The sequence below is a fragment of the Abramis brama genome (assembly GCF_963993115.1).
Source record: "Abramis brama genome assembly, chromosome: 3".
Lineage (NCBI taxonomy): Eukaryota > Metazoa > Chordata > Actinopteri > Cypriniformes > Leuciscidae > Abramis > Abramis brama.
Window position 1 is genome coordinate 60,683,174 of NC_139965.1, and position 22,569 is coordinate 60,705,742.

At 40.1% G+C, this 22,569-nt stretch overlaps 1 protein-coding gene across 8 annotated transcripts in view; it reads left to right on the top strand.

The window, feature by feature from the left end:
- cbfa2t3 (CBFA2/RUNX1 partner transcriptional co-repressor 3) overlaps positions 1-22,569 on the top strand; it is a 66,272-nt gene that overhangs the window by 32,130 nt on the left and 11,573 nt on the right. For 5 of the 8 annotated variants that reach the window (XM_084108661.1, XM_084108662.1, XM_084108664.1 and 2 more), the window contains exons 2-8: positions 6,707-6,853; positions 8,195-8,436; positions 9,246-9,335; positions 13,488-13,669; positions 17,110-17,390; positions 18,554-18,639; positions 21,308-21,545. In XM_084108661.1, coding sequence (XP_083964787.1) covers positions 6,707-6,853; positions 8,195-8,436; positions 9,246-9,335; positions 13,488-13,669; positions 17,110-17,390; positions 18,554-18,639; positions 21,308-21,545 — 1,266 coding nt within the window. The remainder of the gene's footprint in view (positions 1-6,706; positions 6,854-8,194; positions 8,437-9,245; positions 9,336-13,487; positions 13,670-17,109; positions 17,391-18,553; positions 18,640-21,307; positions 21,546-22,569) is intronic. The other 3 variants (XM_084108666.1, XM_084108665.1, XM_084108668.1) reach the window with 1 other exon arrangement.

Consider the following 22,569-nt stretch of genomic DNA (forward strand, 5'->3'; position numbering starts at 1 on the left):
GTGGTCTAGGTAACAATACACTTCCCATACTAGTTCACACAGACTCCTACAAAGAGGAATATTGGGATAATGTCCGGTCAGATAGCAATGTCTCTTTTTTTCAGCAAGCAGAGTTTACAATATGGGCTCCGGTCCAGAGGTCTATAGAGGAGGTTTTGGGTGATGATGAGGGGAGATGGTGGGATGGCTGGGTTGAGGGATAGCGGACGGACGGGTCTTGAAGTACCGGCCAGGGGTCGAGGGCTGTAATCCTGCTGTTTTGATGAGAGGCCTCTGTTTGTGTGGACTCGGCAGCGGCCTGATGGGGAGCAGATGTGGGAAGGCAGGCGGTCGGGCACAGAGCCAGAGCAGCTGGGAGAAATTAAAAACAAGAGCATTCCTAGAGACTGGGGGAATTACAGAGGGTTGGATGGAGGGGAAAGGGGGGTGTGTGTAGTTACAGGGACATGGAAAAGAAGCCATGTGAAATGATGAGAGAGGGTTACCTTGAGGGGTTTTTATTGTGTTTGAGTGAGAGGTAGCACAGGACGAACTATAACGGCTAGAACAAGTGCCAGTGTGAGCAAGGAACCACGTCACACACACACACGTGTACCTAGCTATTTAAATGAGGTCATACACTAGACTTCTGCTGTTGTTATATAAGTCATAGTATTATGCTAAATGGTAACCCTAAAAGATCATTTTTGGCCAATATATTTGCCTCTTTACTCTATTTAAAAACACAAAACCGTACTTTATTTATGATTTATTTTAACTTTGATGGTAACCCTGGGCATCCTCAAAGAGAAGTTTATACTTCAAACTAAGTATAGCTAAATACAACCCTCACAGACACACACACACACACACACACACACACACACACACACACACACACTAACTCTAAAAAGGGCAAATCACAGAAACCAGAATTCTGGGCCTGGATTTTTGTGTGTTTGGATCTTTATCTAAAAGCAAATGTCCGCTGATCTCAGAAGACTCCCAGAAAGTTGTGGAATCACAAACAGGAGCACTTTTGTGGTGTTTTTTCTTTTCTTTTTTTCTTCAATCTGATTATAGCACAATAGCAGATGGACAAGGTTAGTTTTTGCTGGCCTATACGTGCGTTTTCCTCCAGACATCAAGCATATGGTCAGGGCGGAAGCCCAGAGAGACTGCTTTAACATCATTACAGAACCACAGCATTGAGGATCAAGTCACACATCTGTAGGAGGTCTGGTAAAAGCGTATTGCATTGTGAGCTAGATCTATTTGGCTAATTGATCTCACAGTGTGGCCCTTGTGCCTCATAAAGGTATGATTGACTGAATGCACATGCTTTATTTTTAAAGCTGTGTATGCTAGTTCTTAGTTGTTTCATTAAAATATCAATCCACTCCCACTTTCCATGCCAGAAAACCATCATCCCATGCTGGTCCCACACACACCTTATGCTGGTGACCAGCAATAGCTTTGTGTGAGTTATTCACTCTCTCTGTCTCTCTTACTATCTCCTAGAAGTCCCCCTGTAACCAATAATTGTATCCCTTACAACTCATCTTTGATCAACAAAATAACATATTTAAAAGTTTTTTTTTTCCCTTGAAAAATGAATATGCAAATGAGCCCCGCCTCCACTCACTCACTCAGCTCAGAGATCCACTGGTTGACAATCACACGTTGATCTGATTGGTTACAAGGTAGTTTGTGACGTCAGAAACACCAGCGATTTCAAAGCGTGTTTTTGAGACTGTCTTTGGTTCACTGCAGTTTTAAGGAGGAAATACTCAGCAATGGAGTCGACTTATGAATTTGCACATGGTTTGTCTTAAAGCACATTAAAAACACCACATAGACACATAAACAACATTAAAAACATGATTTTCACCACAGGGAGACTTTAAGGCTGTTCTGGAGAAACAACTGAGATACAGTATTAAAAAGTGATTTTTATAGGTGGGCACATATAAGTATACTTTTACCAGTAATGAAGCGGTCATTCTGTTCGGTTAGCAATGTCTCTCTTCGTATCTTATCTAAGTAATTCTTTGTTTGGGCTTTATGGAAGCACAGATGGTCAGAGAAGGGGCTCATACATGGACTTTCTAATGTATTAAAAGTGAAATCCAGTGCCGTGTGTGTGTGTGTGTGTGTGTGTGTCCTACTGTGTCCTTTAGCTGGTCAGATTAATCAGATATCTGTAATCCCACAACAGGCAGAGCAGGGCCGACTTGCCTCTCTCACCTTGTGTCCGCGTATATCCGACAGCGCCTCGTTCTCTTTCCCAGTCCTCCTGTGGGAGTTCACGCCACTGCTTCAGGCCATGGCAACTTCCAGAATCCCTTGAGAATGCATGCGGGAATTACCATGTGTTGCTCCCCTAAGAGTACATTAAAAGAAGTGATTATGGCCTGTTGTTGTGTCAGGAAACTTTAAAGCAGAAGCCCTGGGAGTGAATGGATTTTATTAAGATTTTTAAGTTTAAATCATTTCAGATCGTGCATATGGCTCCTGTTGAATACTAACATCAGTGTGTCCTCAGGTTATGTGTGACTGATGTGTGTCAGTGTGACTGTTCTTTGTTTAATGTCCCCACTGAGACCGAAAGCTGTTGGGCCGAGTGACAGATGGACGGCCAGGGCTTGTGGCTTTAGCGAGATCTCTCTCTACCTGTCTACATTTGGCAATGACAGAGACAGCGATGCACAGAGCAGTGCACTATTAACCCTAGTGCATATTCTGGCCAGTGCGACATTAGTCCTAATACCTTGTTATGTTTTTTTTGCCACTTTTGCCATTGCGTTAGAACTGGTCACTGTTGTTGCATGCAAAAAACAAATTGCGGTGCCGTGTGTGTAAACGTGCAGATTAAGGGCCGGTAATATTATAATAATATCCTCTTCCTATGTCAGAATGGGAGCGAAATCAGATCGGCTTTTTTTTATATATATGCTTGCAGAGAAAGTCTCACTGAAACAAAGTTACTACGTTGTCACTTTTCACGTTTTTCTGAGTTGGTAGATGCACCCGATTATAGCACTTAAACACTGAAAGAGTCTGATTTTCATGATATGTCCCCTTTAAATTCATTGGAAATCTTTGGAATGTGCATTGTCAAAACCAAAAATGAAGCACATCTTGATGGGAATAACGATTTCCATGATATGTCCCCTTTAAAACACAGAAACATGAGAAATGTTGTCTCCTCAGGACCCTCAGCACGTCTCGTACCCCGTCACCCTATTGCAGCTGTCATCCCTCAAAGGTCGAGCACCAATTATCTGGCTGTTAGTAGTTTGGCTGTGACCCTGTACGTTTAGTTATTTTTGCACATGACTTGTCGATGGGGGCTTTCTCCGAACATGGCCTGGGCTGGTGGCCCCCGCACACGGTCAGGGTGTTGTGCTGGGTTTCGGGAGGTCTATCGGACTGAAGGTGACAGTGGAGAGAAATGAGGGCAACTGATCCACAGTGAGTGACAGCACTGAGACAAGAGGCGCCTGCTGCTCAACACATGCTCGGTGGAACATGCACACGTTTAATGTTTACCTTTGTGCGTTTACTGTAGCTAATCTACGTTTAAGAAGAAATGCCACTTTTCTGGGCATGCATCATTATAATTGGACATGCAAATTCTACTGTATTTTTAAATATCCTAAAGTACTCAGTAAAGTCTGGAAGCTTGTTTCCGCCACAGAATAAAACATTTTAAAAGATAAATGCGACTTTTTATCTTATAGTTTACATCTCGCAATTTTGACTTTATTTCTAAGATTTATGAGATATAAAGTCGCAATTGCGTGTTATAAAGTCATTTGCGAGAAATAAACTCGCAATTCTGATATTTTTTCTCGCAATTGCTGCTTTAAATCATGCAATTCTGACTTCAAAACACGCCATTGTGAGTTTATATCTTGCAATTCTGACATCTTTTTTCAGATTTGTGAGATATAAACTCGCAATTGCGAGTTATAAAGTCCAGGAAAAAAAGAAAAAACAAATTCTCACAGTTGCGAGTTTATATTTCACAATTCTGACTTTAAAACACGCAACTGCGACTTTAAATGCCACGATTTTGACTTATAACACGCAATTGTGACTTTTATACGACTTTTTACCTCAGAATTGCGAGATGTAAACTCGCAATTGTGAGGAAAAAAAAGTCAGAATTGTGAGATAAAATTACCTTTTTACCTAAAATTACCTAGCAATTACCTTTATTATTTTTCGTTCTGTGTCGGAAACAAGCTTCCATAGTAAATGCCATGGGAAATGAATTTGGCAATTATAATTGATGAGAAAGGAATTACACACAAATTAATTTGATTTGCACAACTGAATATTGTCATTAGCATATCAAATGTAGTAAAACAAAGCAAAGATGTAAAATCATACAGTAACAAAACAATCACGTGGATGGATCATTACACAGCAACACACCATAATTATAAAGTCCGCCCTCCCAAAAAAAATTCCACATGCAAAATTTATACACATTTATCAGAACTTATGGACTAAATGAGCATTGAAGTTTGTGGCATAGAAGCGTCCCTCTTGGCGACAGACGATGGTAACGAGTAGCAAATGTGAGCTGTCACCAATGATGTTGTGTGCTAATCTCAGTACCATCTGATGGCACTTCTTTTGGAATATCTGTGCTTTCACACACACACACACACATTAACATTAACATCTGCACTACACATCACATGCTTAAATCTCATGATGATAAATGTTTGTTCACATGTCTTTATCACACTGCCCAAACAAACACCAACAGGGTTGACACACTGATCCAACAAAAACACTGTTGGGATTTGGAGTTTGCTGGAATTTGTTGGGACACTGAACCATGAACTCTGATAGAAACTCCATTTCCATCCCATAACTGTCGACAATGAGTGTGTTCCTTCAGGACAGAACTGGGAGATCAGCATATGACACCACAGTTAGGTATCTGAGTAGATAAAGGGATTGTCACATGACCAATACGGGCCAATACAAAAGTGAGGAAGACTTGCCATGTTTGGTCCCACAGTGGAGCAGAGATGAGGGTCGGTGTGAAGCGTTCAGTCTCGGTGATGGACAGCAGCAGATCCAGTTGCACTTGTGACTGGCTGTCAAGTGGCTGTCCATCCGATAGACAAGAGTGGACAACAGGCGGAGGAGCAGGACATTGATGGGGATGTCAGGGTGATGGGGGGGATTGGGGGGTTTGGGTTATAGAGGAGTCCCGTCAGCAGCAGCTGAGTAGGAGAACAGGTGTGACTGGAAGTTTTCAACAGCGGTGACATTTACCCTCAGCCTCGCTCTGCCAAAGCCACGCTTTATCTCCATCAGCGGAGACTGGATAGATTTACTGCTATGAAATATTATGAGTCACTAGAGTCTGAAAACAGAATGCCACACGCATGATGATCCAGCACCGTGAACAAGACACAACATATGTGTCAAACATGAGACAGTCTGAACAAGTGCCATGCAGCTTTTATGTGTCCATGTATTGGTCAGAGCTGTGGCCAGATGCTTAGCAGACGTCCTCCAGACACAGGCCATGGCACTCTACTGGGAGATATGGGGTTTTTCAGAATTACATGATATAACGTAGCAAATGTGTTATAAAGTCAGAATTGTGTGATATAAAGTCGCAATTGTGTTATAAAGTCAGAATTGCGTGATATAAAGTCAGAATTGTGATATAAAGTCAGAATTGTGTGATATAAAGTTGCAGTTGTGTGTTATAAAGTTGCAATTGTGTGTTATAAAGTAAGAATTGCGTGATATAAAGTCAGAATTGCGTGATATAAAGTCAGAATTGCATGATATAAAGTTGCAATTGTGTGTTATAAAGTCAGAATTGCGTGATATAAAGTCAGAATTGTGATATAAAGTCAGAATTGCGTGATATAAAGTCAGAATTGCGTGATATAAAGTCAGAATTGTGATATAAAGTCAGAATTGTGATATAAAGTCAGAATTGTGTTATAAAGTCAGAATTGCGTGATATAAAGTCAGAATTGTGATATAAAGTCAGAATTGTGTTATAAAGTCAGAATTGTGTGATATAAAGTCAGAATTGTGATATAAAGTCAGAATTGTGTGATTTAAAGTCAGAATTGTGTGATATAAAGTTGCAATTGTGTGTTATAAAGTAAGAATTGTGTGATATAAAGTCGCAATTTTGATATAAAGTCAGAATTGCGTGATATAAAGTCAGAATTGCGTGATATAAAGTCGCAATTTTGATATAAAGTTGTAATTGCGTGATATAAAGTCAGAATTGCGTGATATAAAGTCGCAATTGTGAGATATAAACTCGAAATTGTGATAAATAAACTTGCAATTCTGACTTTTTTCTCAGAATTGCATGTTTATATCTCACAATTCTGACTTTATAACACAATTGCAACTTTATATCATGTAATTCTGACTTTATAACACAATTGTGACTCTATATAACGCAATTCTGAGAAATAAAGAATTGCAACAAGATGTAAACTCGCAATTGTGAGATAAAAAGTCGCAATTATCTTTTAAAATGTTTTATTCTGTGGCGGAAACAAGCTTCCATAGATAACCTATATATTGGTTGATAAATCTAAATGCAAGTTTTTATATAATTCTTAATTCAAGCTGCACATTCTCATTATCAGTCTGACTACTTTTGTGAATGTATAAAATGGCAGAGTTCTAACAGAATAAAACTGTTTTGTGTGATTTGTAGGTAGCACCGGACAGAAGGCTGGAACGATGCCAGATTCACCTGCTGATGTCAAAACCCAGCCCAGGTCGACTCCGCCCACAATGCCTCCGCCACCCCCCGCTGTCAGCCAGGCAGCCAATCGCAGTGCATCGTTCACACCCACAACAAGTAAGGGATCCTACGACAAACATGTGTAGATTTGTGTTGTGAACTTGCTGCATTCATCAAACCCTAGAAAACCAGGTCTAGACTGGCAATTCATAATGCAATGCAAATATGTTACAAGCAGGGTTTGAAATTAACTTTTTCACTCACTGGCCAATTTGGCTGCTAAATTTTTTAAGTTACCGGCCATTCAAAACTTCTACTAGCCAAAAAACAAACAAAAAAATGAAGCAGATTAACTACCTCACAGCTTTATATATATACAGTATATAAGTCTCTATTAGCTCAACAAGTGTGTTGCTATAGCACAGAATGCCCTTGAGTAAGTGTGTTTGCGTGTGTTTGTGTATGGTAGGTTGAGCCATTGTCTGGGAGTGTGAGTGCTTAGGATAGACAGCAAGAGATTTGTTTACTGCATAGGGGGGATTCGCATTCGCGGGCAGCATCAGATCTCGCTACCCTATATAGCAATGACGGGCCTTGTTGTTTCACCTGTTGCATGGGTCGTAGCGTAGCCTGCTTGCCACTCTAAAACCAGAACACAAGTGTGGGAGTCACATGGTAAACCCACATGTGTCCGGCCTGGAATGGCGAGATAAAAAGGGGCACAAGCGAAATGAAAGACCCTGTGTTCTGCAACATGAAGCCATGCACACACTCATAGACCCAGCAGTGTGAACATGCCTCCCAACTTGGACCCTCCAAGCTGTGTTTGCACAATCATATGCTTCCCAATGTCCCAGAGGATTATGGCCTAAGCCTGTCCACGACTCGAGTAATGTCTGTTTATCTGTGGGCATGGCTTCAGGGAACAGGTAACACAAAAATAAACCAGAAGGGAAGGCGTTCGATAATCAGAAGAAAGGGGAAAGAGTGGAGGGAAGAGATGCAAACGTGTGGACCTGGACTCTGAAAGCTGCAAATCTGCTCTCGGCTGGTAGACATGTGCACTAGCCAGATTTAGCTACACACCTGCTGTCGGAATAAAAGTAACCCAGTCCAGGGGGCTATTTTTGGGACCTCTTTAACACGTTCCTCTTATAGTTGTGTCTTAGTGAGTGAGTGGGTGAGCAGTGGGAAGCAATACACTGGCATGTGTGTATGTTGTGCGCTGAGACGATGGCAGTGTGTGGAGAATGAAGCGAAGAGTGCAGAGCAACGTTTTTCGTTACTGTCGAAGCGTATCTGTGGTCTCAGTGTGTTCTTTGGCTGTTCTCGGGATGCATGTGCCGTCTGGAGATTCCTGGAGGGGGGTTCCCGGGACTGAGATGGATAAAAAAAAGAGCAAAGGAGCCTGGCGTGACTTAAACGATGCTAATGCGAACAGTGGATCTCTCTCCTCAGTGCTGAACGGGAGCAGTCACTCGCCGACTACGCTAAACGGAGCTCCTTCGACTCCCAATGGCTTCAGCAACGGACCGGCCACCTCTTCTACTGCTTCTCTTCCAACCCAGCAACTCCCTCCTGCGTGTGGAGCCCGACAGCTCTGCAAGCTCAAGCGCTTTCTCACCACACTACAGCAGTTCGGCAACGACATCTCGCCCGAGATTGGAGAGCGCGTACGCAGCCTCGTGCTCGGGCTAGTGGTGAGTGTCTGGTGTCTTTATCCTTTAACTCTCATCCTTCCCTCGCGGGTCAAAATGACCCGAAGCCCTACAATTATACCTAATTTTTTTGTGTGTTTGTGTACAGAAAGCTTATTTTATTTAAGATTTTTTCTATTTTTTAATATATACCTTTTAAATTACTAGATTTGATCAATAAATAATATATAAATTGTAATTTAAGCACATTGCTCACATTCCTTTCAACTTAAATTCAAAATAACTCACAATTTCATGCATAACCCTTTTAATTCAGCTCTAAATATCTTACATTGGGAGTCTTTGCCGACCTCTTGTGGAAAAAAAAAAATATATAACATGATATTTCATAACTCTTGCCACTAGATGGGCTTATAGCTCTATATGGAGCAAATGAGCTGTTCCGCTGGGTCCTAAAGTCAGTTCTCTTCAGTATGCATTCAGATACACATGTAGACATTATACAATAATTTTTTGGTCAAGTTTTAGCATTTTTAGTTTGAATTTTGAGCATTTTTAGGTTTTTCTATGTGTACTGAAGCATTCCATTCATTCCTAAAGGGGTCAAATTGACCCGCGATTGAAGGATTTGTTACTTTTTTAAATTTCAACCTCAAAACTCCTCGAATCCATTACATTTTTTATGTGTGTATTCGTGGTTCAAGTGCAACAAAAGTCCTGGGATCTTAGACCCCTAAAAAAACTTCCGTGTCAAAACGACCCGAGGGAAGAATGAGGTTAACTGTGTGTGTGCCGTCTCCACTTCTTTTCTCTACTAAGTGTTAAATGTATTGCCCTTTCTGTCTCATCAGAACTCAACTCTAACCATTGAAGAGTTCCACTCCAAACTTCAGGAAGCCACAAACTTTCCCCTGCGTCCCTTTGTCATTCCATTTCTCAAGGTAAGAACAGCCACGAAAACGTTCATCTCATACAGACACAGTTCTTCACTTACAGCAATCTTGAATAGCCAGAATTTGGACTATTGATGAAGTTCCACACTGCAGTACGGGAAGGGCCGTCTGACTTACAATAAAGCGACCAACCTAAAGTACACTTTAGGAGCAGGTTTAATAATATATAACTCTGAAGAAGTGTGCTCAAGGATATCTTGTTTATCCAGCTATCCAAAGTTTATCAAAGAGTTCTTCTTTGGAGGTGCTCATTGTTGCATCCAGGGAACATTGTTTCCCGGCCGATTTGAACATATTTCGGTAACACTTTATTTTGATGGTCCCTTCTGAACATTCTGATGACTATAAGTAACTTTGCAACTACATGTCAACTAACTCTCATTAGAGTATTAGTGGAATATCTGCAAACTCTTTATTGTGATGCTCCTCCAACAGACACTCTACTGACTATAAGTAACTTTGCAACTACATGACAACTTATTCTAATCCTACTAGTCTACTAATACTCTACTAATACTCTAATGAGAGTTAGTAGACATGTAGGTGCTACTTATGTTACTTGTAGACAACAGAATGTGTTAAAGGGACCATCAAAATAAAGTGAAACCAATTTTTGCACCCTGACTCTTGTAAAGTGCATTAAACCAGCCAATCAAGTTCCATTTTGAGAGCTTTTTAATTTTTTTTTTGTGCAATATGAATCAGAGTCTGTGGGTGTGCCGTCTGAATCTGAGACTATTCCTCCCGAGTTCTTAAAGTCTTTCTGTATCTGTACGAGGAGCTCTTCCTTATGGTGCACCATATGGGACGGGGTGGAGACAGGCGAAGTGACAAACAAAATGAAGGTAGATGGATGGCGGCCAGCATCGAAACACACACATGAACAGACTCAGTGTTTCCCGAACCCCCGGATACACGGATTTCTGTGTGTGTAGATGAGTGAAGTTCATTTGATAAAGCATCCGAAACCCCTTCCAAATCCAAATCCCCCTCCCTGGTCTGTGCTGATCTAGTGCTCCATATGGCCATCATTTGTGATTCATTAAAATTGGCACACTTGTGTTTACCCAGAGTGGAGAGGAGTGGTGTGGGCCAAAGAAGATTTTCTGGCAGATGTTGCATCGGGTTGCAGCTTTCCGTTGCTCTGCCGCTGTTGTCTTTACGCTGATCCCTTTCTGTCCTCAGACATCACACAGATCCAGGGCTCAACACACACATTCACTCTGATGCCTCCTCAAATGACCTTGCATTGATGCACAAAAGTACATAATCGGAATATTAAATTAAATCACTAAAAATGTTGATTGCATACTTTTTTGCAAAAATAAAATTAGCAATTCAAATAATTCTAGTTGTGCAAACCTCTGTGTCTGACAAACATGCAACCTATTCAAGTCAAGTCATTTATTATTGTCATGTGTACAAGTTACCAAGTGCAATGAAAAAACTACTCCACAGACTATATACACTGATCAAATACAATAACACTTTTATATAAACAAAATAAATATACATATACAGTCAAACCAAAGTTTATTCAGACTTATTTCTCACATTATCACAGTTTATTCGCTCTAGTTTAGAAAATGGTAATAAAATATGACAAGAATCAGTTGATATTTGACTGGTTTTGTCCATCCTTCTGTTAGACTGTCTCACACATGAATTATGTTGAATATCTGTCAGCTGTTAAATTTAACTACACTATTAGATAATACCAGTTTAGCTCAACCAATCACCAAGCAATGCTTCATTTTGTTCAGTCTGTGTGTAAAAAGAGCATTAGCAATTAAAGAAAAAACACTTCAGCAAAACATGATCAGCTTAAAGTGTCCGAATCATTTTTGCTCTCAAATTATTATAAATTTGACCGGTAGTTTGGGTTATGTGCTGAAAGAATGTTCGGTAACACTTTACTTAAAGCCCTTATGTATAATGCATTATAAAAGTATTTTTAATGCAGTAATTATGCCTTGTAATGCACCTTATTATGCATTGTATGGTCTCATGAATAATTGCAAGCACAGTTATAATACACACCTTTAGAAAGTATAACGCGTTAAACACAGGACAAGCAACCAATTTCAGAATCTGCAAACATTATAATGCATTTTAACTATGGTTACAATTATTTATAAAAAGATATAACGTATTATAATGTACATTATAAATACCTTGATAATGTATTATACATCTAAAACCAGTCGCCACACTCACAGAAACACTTGCTTTTGCAAGAAATAACAAAATCTCACCGCATATGCATCGCCCATAACTGGGTGTATATAGTTAATATGTCCATTGACCACAGAATGGAACAAGAAAATGTTTGGTCTGGAGTTGCACCCCCCAGTCTTCCACTATGCATTTGCGCATGTTAGTGAGATATAGACTACACAAGACATCTCTCATAGTGTGAGTGTTTTATTCAAAGCAGAGCCTTGTGTACATGGCACCCGGCACATTTCTCACACACTGCTGTCGGAGTGTTGATGTTACACATCTGTATCATCAGCCAGCTGTGTAGTGTTACACTGACAGCCAAAGAGAAAAACACAACAAGAGCGAGGGAGAGCTCTCCTACGGCAGGCGCACACACACACACACACACACACACACACGGTGGGCCGCAGAAAGAGTCTGTTTCATCTCACACTCGCTCGTTCTTTCACCACAAACCATGTCGAAAGACCAACATAGCTGGTCAATACTCGTCTTCAGCTTTAGACAACCCCATCTTCTTAACTAGCCTATCCTGCAAGACTTCTGCGGTTAACTAGCTTTACCGGAAAAACTAAAATTATAGATCAACCATCTTACTATTAAATATAATTTAAATATATAAGAAATATATTACACTGTATATTTCTCTAAATATCTGTGTTTATGCTGTCTGCAATATATTACACCTGCAGTACCATATCTGATCACATATACAGTACATCTCTATATTATGAAGTGTGTTACTGAATATTAAATTACAACATTATCATATATACCCCATATCAACATTATGATATATTAGTAATATATATTGTCACATTTTTTTTAATATATGAAAAGCGGCAATTCCTTATGTATTATTCAATATATTGTAACAATATATTATTCAGTATATTTTCAAACCATTGGTATGGTATATTTAAACCATTTAATATATTGATCATTCATATATAGGGAAATATATTTTCTTTTCATAAGGGTATCCTGCAAGACTTCTTTGGTTAAATAGCTTTACAATTATACAGTAGTTAATTAGATTAACCATCTTACTATTAAATCAACCAGTATCAAACCAGTATAACCCAATGATTATCCCCACTAGAGATCTTAACTTGCTTAACCAACAAGTCTTACTTTATTAACTCTTTCCCCGCCATTGACTGAATTTTCAGTCATTTATGAGACAGCGCTTCCCCGCCACTGATGGAATTTTCCGGTTTTCCGTGTTTCCACTGTTATACGGTAGGGGGCGCTATTATGCATCTTCTGAAAGAGTACTGAATCTCCTGATCAAAACTAAAGCCCCTTTCACACAGCGCGTTGATCCCGGGAAATTGCCGTAAAATTGCGAGAGTGCCTTCTGTGTGAACGGGAATGATGCTGGGATCGATGCCGGGATGGGGACCTAGTAACATTGCCGGGATCAGTCCCGGAACGCGCCCTGTGTGAACAAATGCCGTAAGGGGTGTGTTGTAGTGACGGCTTATCGAATTAAGACGTTGAAAAGAAGTCATAATCGAAAAAAGTTGTGATTTGACCACGAAACATGTACATAAACAACAAAGTTTGAACATCAACATCTAATGCCTGATCAGCCGCCATGTTGTTCAAAGCAAACACTTGCGCTATTGTACCACAACATGTTTTCAACGCGTACACTACACATCACGGGTCTCTACGGGATCTTTACGGGATGTGTGTGAACGCGCGCACAGAATTTTTAGATATTTGGACTGGAAACAAGACAAAAATACTGAGTAAGAAAAGCATTTTTTGCCGTGTGGTGAAACCGCTTCGCTAGCCTGGTTCTGGCTAGACTAGCACTGTTCAGGCTGGAAATGAAGATGTGTGTTGGTGCAAACTAGAAAATGCTTTCCTTTCTCTCACCCACATCTGCGTTCTCTTTGTGTCCGGCAGGCGAACTTGCCGCTCCTGCAGAGAGAGCTTCTTCACTGCGCTCGGATGGCGAAGCAAACCCCGGCACAGTATCTGGCCCAACATGAACAACTTCTGCTGGACGCCAACGCCAGCTCTCCGCTCGACTCCTCCGAGATCATGCTGGAGCTCAACGAGCACGGCAAGAGACGGACCCCGGACAGGTACACACACACGTCTTTCTGTGTACCATTTTCATAACAAATACCTCCAGTCATAAATACCTGCAAAGTCAAGCAAAAGGCAAAGAAATGCAGACAGCTACGGTGAATGTCAACACAACCTTGCCCTGGGTATCCTTCTTCATGTCTGGGTTTGAAACGCACACACACTCAGCGTAACGAGCGGAGGGTGTGTAAAGGTTAGGCCACACAGAACGAGGCCGTGAGGAGGAGAGAGAGAGTAGAGACAGACTAAGATGCTCTAACACATGCATAGCAACTGGAGCCGCGTTTCCATTACCGATTTGGCCAAATATTTTGCGATACTTTCTAAATTTCGATAAAAAACGATTGCGAAATGACGGCGTTTCCATTAACCGATGTTATGCGACTAAAACGTAATTGTTTCCTCTCGCGATAAATCATTCCAAACATCATGGCGACGGATGTTAGTAGGTTTACGTGAATCGCAGCCGCCGCACTAGCTATTGTTATTAATGGAAGGAAGCGTAGGCGTGTTATTCAATCATTACTGGCAAGAAAAGCAATGAATGATTGAATAATGGTTAATGATTGAAATGATTTAATGATTGAAATACTCGTGAGCGGCTCATATGAGGTGTTTCTGGGTGTTTCTCTCTCATTTCTGCTTCAAGATCTTGATAAATTGTGGCATTTCTTTGTTTAGAATCCAGTATTCCTGTAATTCTTTTGTCTTTTATGAGTTTAATAAAGAACTCGTCTTCTGTCCAAACACACGCACATCTTTAAAGAATGAGTGTTAAAAAACTGTTTCCATTGCAGTTTTGCGAAATATTCCTTTTTTGAATTGCCTGAAAAACCTCCTCATGCGAGCGTGAAAACTTTTTTGCGATATATGGAAGTAGATATCTTTATCATCCGTATCCTCAATGGTTAAAGTCACCAGTCATTGCATCTGCCGCACTTTATTTGTACCATTTTGTTTTATTAGTTTATTTTTATTTCTCTATTTACATTTTTTTAGATTTTAAACGACAATAAAGAAAGATATTGTTTGATAAATGAGTGTAAAAAAAGAAAAGTACAGTAGTGCGTGAAAAGTCCTTGAATGTGATTTTACAGTGTCACACAGAACGGTGAGAAATCCAGTGCTTTAGACAATCAAAATATTAACTGAGGATTTGAAACGGCGATATTCCTGTTTGTCTGTTTCTGTTTTTCTTCTACTCTCTCATCCGCACCGTCTCCTGTTAGTTCCCTGGTAGATGCCCATATGCCAGCGATGTGTCCAGATGGTGATCTTGCTGAACCCCTGCTTGAACTGATCCGGGGGGAGGGAGGGATGAATAAAGAGAGAGAGAGAGAGAGAGAGAGAGAGAGAGAGAGGCAATCCCCTACTGTAATCCATACACCTCCATCTCAGAAAACCCTAAGCTCACCATATCTCGACAGGAGCCCGAGCTGTTGCTTTAATTTGTGGGATATCTGGCCACAACTGCAGAAATGCTGACGTTTTTGGTTGCTTGCGGAGGCGGGCATGATGGGGTGTCGTGTATATATATATATATATATGCAATCAGAGTCAGATGTCCGAGCCACACTGCAAAAAATGCTTTTCTTACTCAGTATTTTTGTCTTGTTTACAGTCCAAAAATCAAAAAATTCTTAAATCATGATGGATTTACTAAAGTAGTAAAATGCTATAAAATATTATGTCTTGTTTTCTGAAAAAATAAATAAATAAAAAATCAAAGTTTTTGCTTAAAACAATCAAAATGATCTGCCAATTGGGTCAGAAAAATAATCTTATTTCAGAAACAGAAACTAGATTATTTTTCTTGCCCCATTGGCAGAAAACAAGACATAATATCGAATGGCATTTTACTCATCTAGTAAATGCTTCTTGATTTAAGAATTTTTAGATATTTGGACTGGAAACAAGACAAAAATACTGAGTAAGTAAAGCATTTTTTTTGCAGTGCAACTGGACTCTCAAGTGCAAGAAGAAAACAAGCTCCACACACACACACACACACACACACACACACACACACACGTGTTTCATGCACTCAGCTAAACAGATTATTATCAACACTACAGCGCAGGCCAGATGGATCCCAAACGCCAGTGTCACTGAACATCTGCCAAAGGGAGCAGCTCTCACAGTTCAGGAGAGAGAGAGAGAGAGAGAGACGGGTGAGAACGGGAAAGATTAAGAGGTTGGGATTTAACTCCGCTTCGTGGTATATGAAGGCTTGAGTCCACATATGGCTCACAGCTGGCCTCAACATTTGGACACAAGAGTAAAGAGGAGGTTAGACTGCAAGAATGTGAAACTATCAATGGCATTTTATCCTCTTGGAGACACTCACTACCAGTCAAAAGTTTGAGATCGGTAAGAAGTCTCTTCTGCTCACCAAGGCTGCATTAAAAATTAAAAATACAACAACAACAAAAAAAAACAAACAGTAATATTGTTAAATATTATGACAATTTAAAATAACTGTTTTCTATGTGAATATATATTAAAATGTATTCCTGTGATCAAAGCTGAATGTTCAGCATCATTACTCCAGTCTTCAGTGTCACATGATCCTTCAGAAATCATTCCCATTCAAATAGAAAGTTCAAACAGCATTTATCTGAAATATAATCTTTTGTAACATTATAAATGTATTTACTGCCACTTTTGATCAATTTAATTCTTCCTATTGATTTATTTAATTTCTTTCCCACAAAAAATTAAATAAAAAGTCTTATTGACCCCAAATTTTTGAAAGGTAGTGTTTAATGTTACAAAAGCTTTATATTTCAGATAAATGCTGTTCTTTTGAACTTTCAATTCATTAAAGAATTCTGAAATAAAAATGTAAACAACTGTTTTCAACATTGATAATAATCATAAATGTTTCTTGATCATCAAATCATCATATTAGAGTGATTTCTGAAGGATCATGTGACACTGAAGACTGGAGTAATGATGCTGAACATTCAGCTTTGATCACAGGAATAAATTACACTTTAATATATATTCACATGTTTTAAATTGTAATAATATTTCACAATATTATGTTTTTTTTGGTTGTTTTTTTTTTGTTGGTATTTTTAATCAAATAAATGCAGCCTTGGTGAGCAGAAGAAAACATTAAAAATCTTAAACTTTTGACTGGTAGTGTTTGTCCTAAAAGCGTCTCTACATTCGTCATCACGGTTTTCTCCAGAGCGGCTATATAAATGAACTAAATTAATAACTTTTTTACAACACAAATGAACCATCACTGAACTGACTTAAGCTGCACTATGACACTATTTTCTTCAGGAAACAAACTTTGTTGCATTATTTTCCTGATATCACTGTAAAGCTGCTTTGAAACAATCTGTATTGTAAAAAGCGCTGTATTCATAAAGGTGACTTGAGTCTTGGATATCTCCTAAAAGTGTTTCTACATTCCTTCCAACAGGACCAAAGAGAGCGCAGGGGAGCGGGACGGTTTGCACCCAGAACACCTGGCCAAACGTCCATGTACAGTGAGTCCCAGTCAGCGTTTCAGTCCCAGCAGTGGCTTACCTGCCCATCCGCCCCCAAACGGGCTCCCAACACACCCCCCCAACGGCCTGCCCCACCCCAACCCTCCCGCCCCGCAGCACTACCGGCTGGAGGACATGGCCCTCGCCCACCATTACAGAGACGCTTACAGACACGCGGAGCACAGGGACGTGCGGGACCGGCACCGGCAAACAGGTCAGATTGGTGGAATCAACCAATAAACTACTTTGTTTGCAGGGTTGTTCGCCACTGTGCTTTAAAGTCCCCCTGTAGTCAATAATTCTATCCCTTAAAACTCACCGAAATTACATATTTAGATGTTTTTTTCCTTGAAAATAAATTATTCATGGCTTAAAATATCTTGAATGTAACTCGACACCCTTGCCTAATTTAGTATGTGCGGTTCTATGAATATGCAAATGAGCCCCGCCTCCACTCACTCGCTCAGCTCAGAGATCCACTGGTTGACGATCACACGTTGATCTGATTGGTTACAAGGTAGTTTGTGACGTCAGAAACACCAGCGATTTCAAAGCGTGTTTTTGAGTCTTTGGTTCACTGCAGTTTTAAGGAGGAAATACTCAGCAATGGAGTCGACTTATGAATTTACACATGGTTTGTCTTAAAGGTGCAGTGTGTGATTTTTAGCGCCATCTAGTGGTGAAATAACAAATTGCAACCAACAGAAGTTACGGTGGCCGACAGGAAGTGATGTCGTCGTCTGAGACAGCAAAGAGGAGCCAGTTAAACAATGAGGTTTCTTTACAAAGATAAATTAAGAAATGATGTTTACTTTATTATTCAGTAAAACGATATATTATTGTGAATATTATTGTTACTTGTTCATCATTGTGACAGTGTTTTATTCGCTGACTTTAGCTCGCTTCTTATCATGAAGAACATCATAGTGACGAAACATGTTTGTCCGCTCAGGGCCACCGTAGAAACATGTGGATGTAAGCGGACCCGCGGTGTGTGTAGAGAGAAATGCTCATTCTAAGCTAATAAACACATAACGCTTCATTATATAATAAGGTCTTTATATGCCACTGAAAACACAGTTATGAATATGATATTGCATTTCTGTCATTAAAAACATTAATATTAAAAACACCACATAGACAAATAATAAACAACTTTAAAAACTGGATTTTCAAACAAGAACTGATGCACAGTCACAGGTGTATTTATATATCTGCTATTTTACAGCATGATTTCACCTGGTTTGTAGTTTATAATTTGAGTAATATTTCCAACAACTCGAATGCATTGCAGAATTGCACTTACATGGACACTGATTCTCTATCGTGTTAGCGTGTTAGCGTGTATGCTAATGCGGTGTTGTGTTTCTGTTATAGCCGTGCATGGAGCCCGTCAAGAGGAAGTGATTGATCACCGGCTGACAGACCGCGAGTGGGCTGAGGAATGGAAACACCTTGATAACGTATGTGTGACCAGATGCTTTCTTCCTTTACACTGCAAAAAATGCTTTTCTTACTCAGTATTTTTGTCTTATTTCCAGTCCAAATAACTACAAATTCTTAAATCAAGATGCATCTACTAGATGAGTAAAATCCCATTAGACATTATGTCTTGTTATCAAGATTACACAAGATTATTTTTCTGACCCCATTGGCAGATCATTTTGCTTGTTTTAAGCAAAAACTCACTTAATTTTGATTATTTCCCCCAGAGCACAAGACATAATGTCTAATGGGATTTTACTCATCTAGTAAATGCATCTTGCTTTAAGATTTTTTTTTAGATATTTGGACTGGAAACAAGACAAAAATACTGAGTAAGAACATATTTTTTTGCAGTGTATCATCTTTCATACATGCAACATGAGCAAGAGAGTCATTAACTCTGCTAGGGGGAAACAAGTTATATCATGTCAAGATGGTTGCTGATCCAAGCTGGTCGAACAACCATAACTTGATGGTGCAAAACCAGACTTGGTAGTCCAGCTGATACTTCAAATTATGGACACAGGAAAGTTGTATGGGAGGGAAAGCTAAAAAACAAGAGCACAGTAGTTAGATAGCTGTGTCAGATTGATGGAGAGCTGATGGTAGAACTGGATGACACTGGGCCTGTTTACATCTGGCTGTCAGATTTGTTAAAACGGTTCAGTTCACACTTGCCCACATATATGCGTGTCCGCAAAACAAACAAAATATCTTCAATTCCAGCGCTATTGAAAAAAGTGAATGCATTTTCTGTCAGTAATTACTCTCCCTCATGTTGTTCCAACCCCGTAAGACTTTCGTTCATCTTCAGAACACAAATGAAGATATTTGTGATTAAATCTGAGAGCTGTCTCACTCCTCCATAGGCTTCTCTGTTACTGAAACTTGCCGGCCCAGAAAGTTAGTAAAGACATCATTAAAATAGTCCAAGTGACAACAGTGGCTCAACCTTAAGTTCATCAAGCGACGAGAATACTTTTTGTGCGCAAAACAAAAACTAAAATAACGACTTTATTCAACTCTTCATGTTCTTCTGTGTTTCTCTGAGCGTAGTGTAACAGCGCAGCGCTTCTGGGTTGTACGTCAGAACGGAGGCTCACTATTGGCCAGCATCACACGCATCACACACATGACCAGCGTCGGCCAATAGTGAGCCTGCGTTCTGACGTAGCTATCGTATCTGAGAAAACGCATGAAGTGACCAGGTCCAGTAAGGCCTTTATGTCGCTCACATCACTGTTAACCTCCCCTTGCCTCAACACAAACTTCCCCTCACTCAAACACATATTGAATAAAAAGGCCACAGATGGAGAGAGGACGTTCCCACCGGAGAGAGCAGCTGAGACGAGGCCTGCAGTCTGTGGAATCAGGCTTATTCTGGACGCCATCCAAATCTGAAATAAATACAGCCAACAACATACTCAAAGAGTGAGGGATGGCATCACATGGATGAGGGGAGATGATGTGGAGGGGGGGGGGGGGTGTGTGTGTGTGGAAGACGGGAGAGAGAAGGATCGGGGAAGAATGAAGTGTTTTGGCTTCTCCCAGTGGCAGCACAGATGTTGCGTGGATATTGTTGCTTAACCTCTCACTGCAAAAGACTTACACATTCAGAGAATTTTAAACGCGGAAGAAGAGGCAAAAATCGGGACGAGAGAGAGAGAGAGAGAGAGAGAGGTGCGTTTCAGATAGGGTGACCATACGTCCTCTTTTTCCCAGACATGTCCTCTTTTTGGACCTACAAAAATGCGTCCGGCCGGGATTTCTATATTGCCCAAAATGTCCGGGATTCGGCTTTTGCTTTCCACAGTCGCCGCTTTTTTATTGCTTTAGGTCCTGCCTTCTCGCACGCCACCATTGGTCGGTCGGTCATGTACGTAACGCAAACATTGGATCTCAGTCATTGCCCTCAGCTCCACGAGAGCAAGAGAGAGACAGAGCTTGTCAACAGTGGCACATGCACAGCGTAAAAAAAGCCCGACTGAAAATTAAAATATGGTCACCCTAGTTTCAGATAGCGTCTCGATTCCTCTTTCGCGTTTGCTTGCCCTTGAACGGACACATACACACACAATTATGTCTAAATACCCGTCTCGGCAAGTATTCTCTCGGTTATGTCATGAGTTCAGAAAGAAACCGGATGTCTGTCAGTATATTCGGTACGTGCATTCGGTCTTAAAGTGACAGTAGCCTAATATTCCTACTGTTGTCTGTCATTAATGTTAATAAAACAACAAAATACAGCTTTAACAAAGATAAAACCATATTTCATTTATACAGTGAACAAATTGTGTATTTTAAATTTAGGCTTAATTGTTCATTTCTGTACCTCTTTTTACACACAGACTGAACAAAATGAAGCATTGCTTGGTGATTGGTTGAGCTAAACTGGTATTATCTAATTGTGTAGTTAAATTTAACAGCTGACAGATATTCAACATAATTCATGTGTGAGACAGTCTAACAGAAGGACGGACAAAACCAGTGAAATATCAACTGATTCTTGTCATATTTTATTACCATTTTCTAAACTATAGCGAATAAACTGTGCTGAAATGTTGAAGGTGTCTGAGTAAATGTTGGTGTGACTGTTACTGGTCTAATGTTGCTCTTCCACTATTTTCCATCCGCTTCTCCCTGTAGTTGCTGAACTGTATCATGGATATGGTGGAGAAGACTCGGCGTTCGCTCACGGTGCTCCGCCGCTGCCAGGAGGCGGACCGCGAGGAGATGAACCACTGGATCCGTCGATACAGCGACGTGGAGGATATGAAAAAAGGTGTGAGCTCCTCCCAGCGGCCTCCTCCTCCTCCTCCTCCTCTTCCTCACCACAACTCTTCCTCCTCCAACACTTCTAACAGCAGCGACACACAGCCGATAGGTACATGTACCGCTGCAGATCCTCGGCACGCAGCATGAAATGTCATGCAGAAATTTTCCATCAGCCAACATCTAAAATCTAACTTGTTTTCTTTTTAAGGCCAGTTGGCATGTGATCCCACATTTAGCACACTAACCTTACAGTGTTGGGGAAAGTTACTTTGAAAAGTAATGCATTACAATATTCCGTTACTCCCTTAAAAAGTAACTAATTGCGTTACTTTTTTAGAAAGGTAATGAGTTACGTTACTTTTGCGTAATCAGAATACTTTTTCAAGTAACTAGTAAAGTAATGCATTACTTTTAAAATTTACAACAAAATATCTGAGTTACTTTTTCAAATAAGTAACGCAAGATAAACTGATAACCAGTGTTGGGGAAAGTTACTTTGAAAAGTAATGCATTACAATATTGCGTTATTCCCTTAAAAAGTAACTAATTGCGTTACTTAGTTACTTTTTAGAAAAGTAATGCATTAGGTTACTTTTGCGTTACTTATTTTTCACTCTTACCAGCTGCAGAAAGTGGTTTCCATCAGCCAACGTATCAAACACAAATCGAATCTGTTCTCTTTTTAGGACTAGTTTGCATGTGATCCCAAATTTAGCACACTAACCTTCAGTGTTGGGGAAAGTTACATTGAAAAGTAATGCATTACAATATTGCGTTACTCCCTTAAAAAGTAACTAATTGCGTTACTTAGTTATTTTTTAGAAAAGTAACGCGTTACGTTACTTTTGCGTAATCAGAATACTTTTCTGACACACTCTTACCAGCTGCAGAAAGTGGTTTCCATCAGCCAACGTATCAAAAACAAATCTAATCTGTTCTCTTTTTAGGACCTGTTGGCATGTGATCCCACATTTAGCACACTAACCTTACAGTTTGTCCTTATCTTGGCATCTCTGTAACTTTATCTAGGGCCAGCGAATCCTTGTCTGTCACAGCCTGTTCCTAGAGACCCACAGTACTGCATTTGGGTGTCTCTGTAAGTTAGCACACCTTATTCCAATCAACAGGTCATT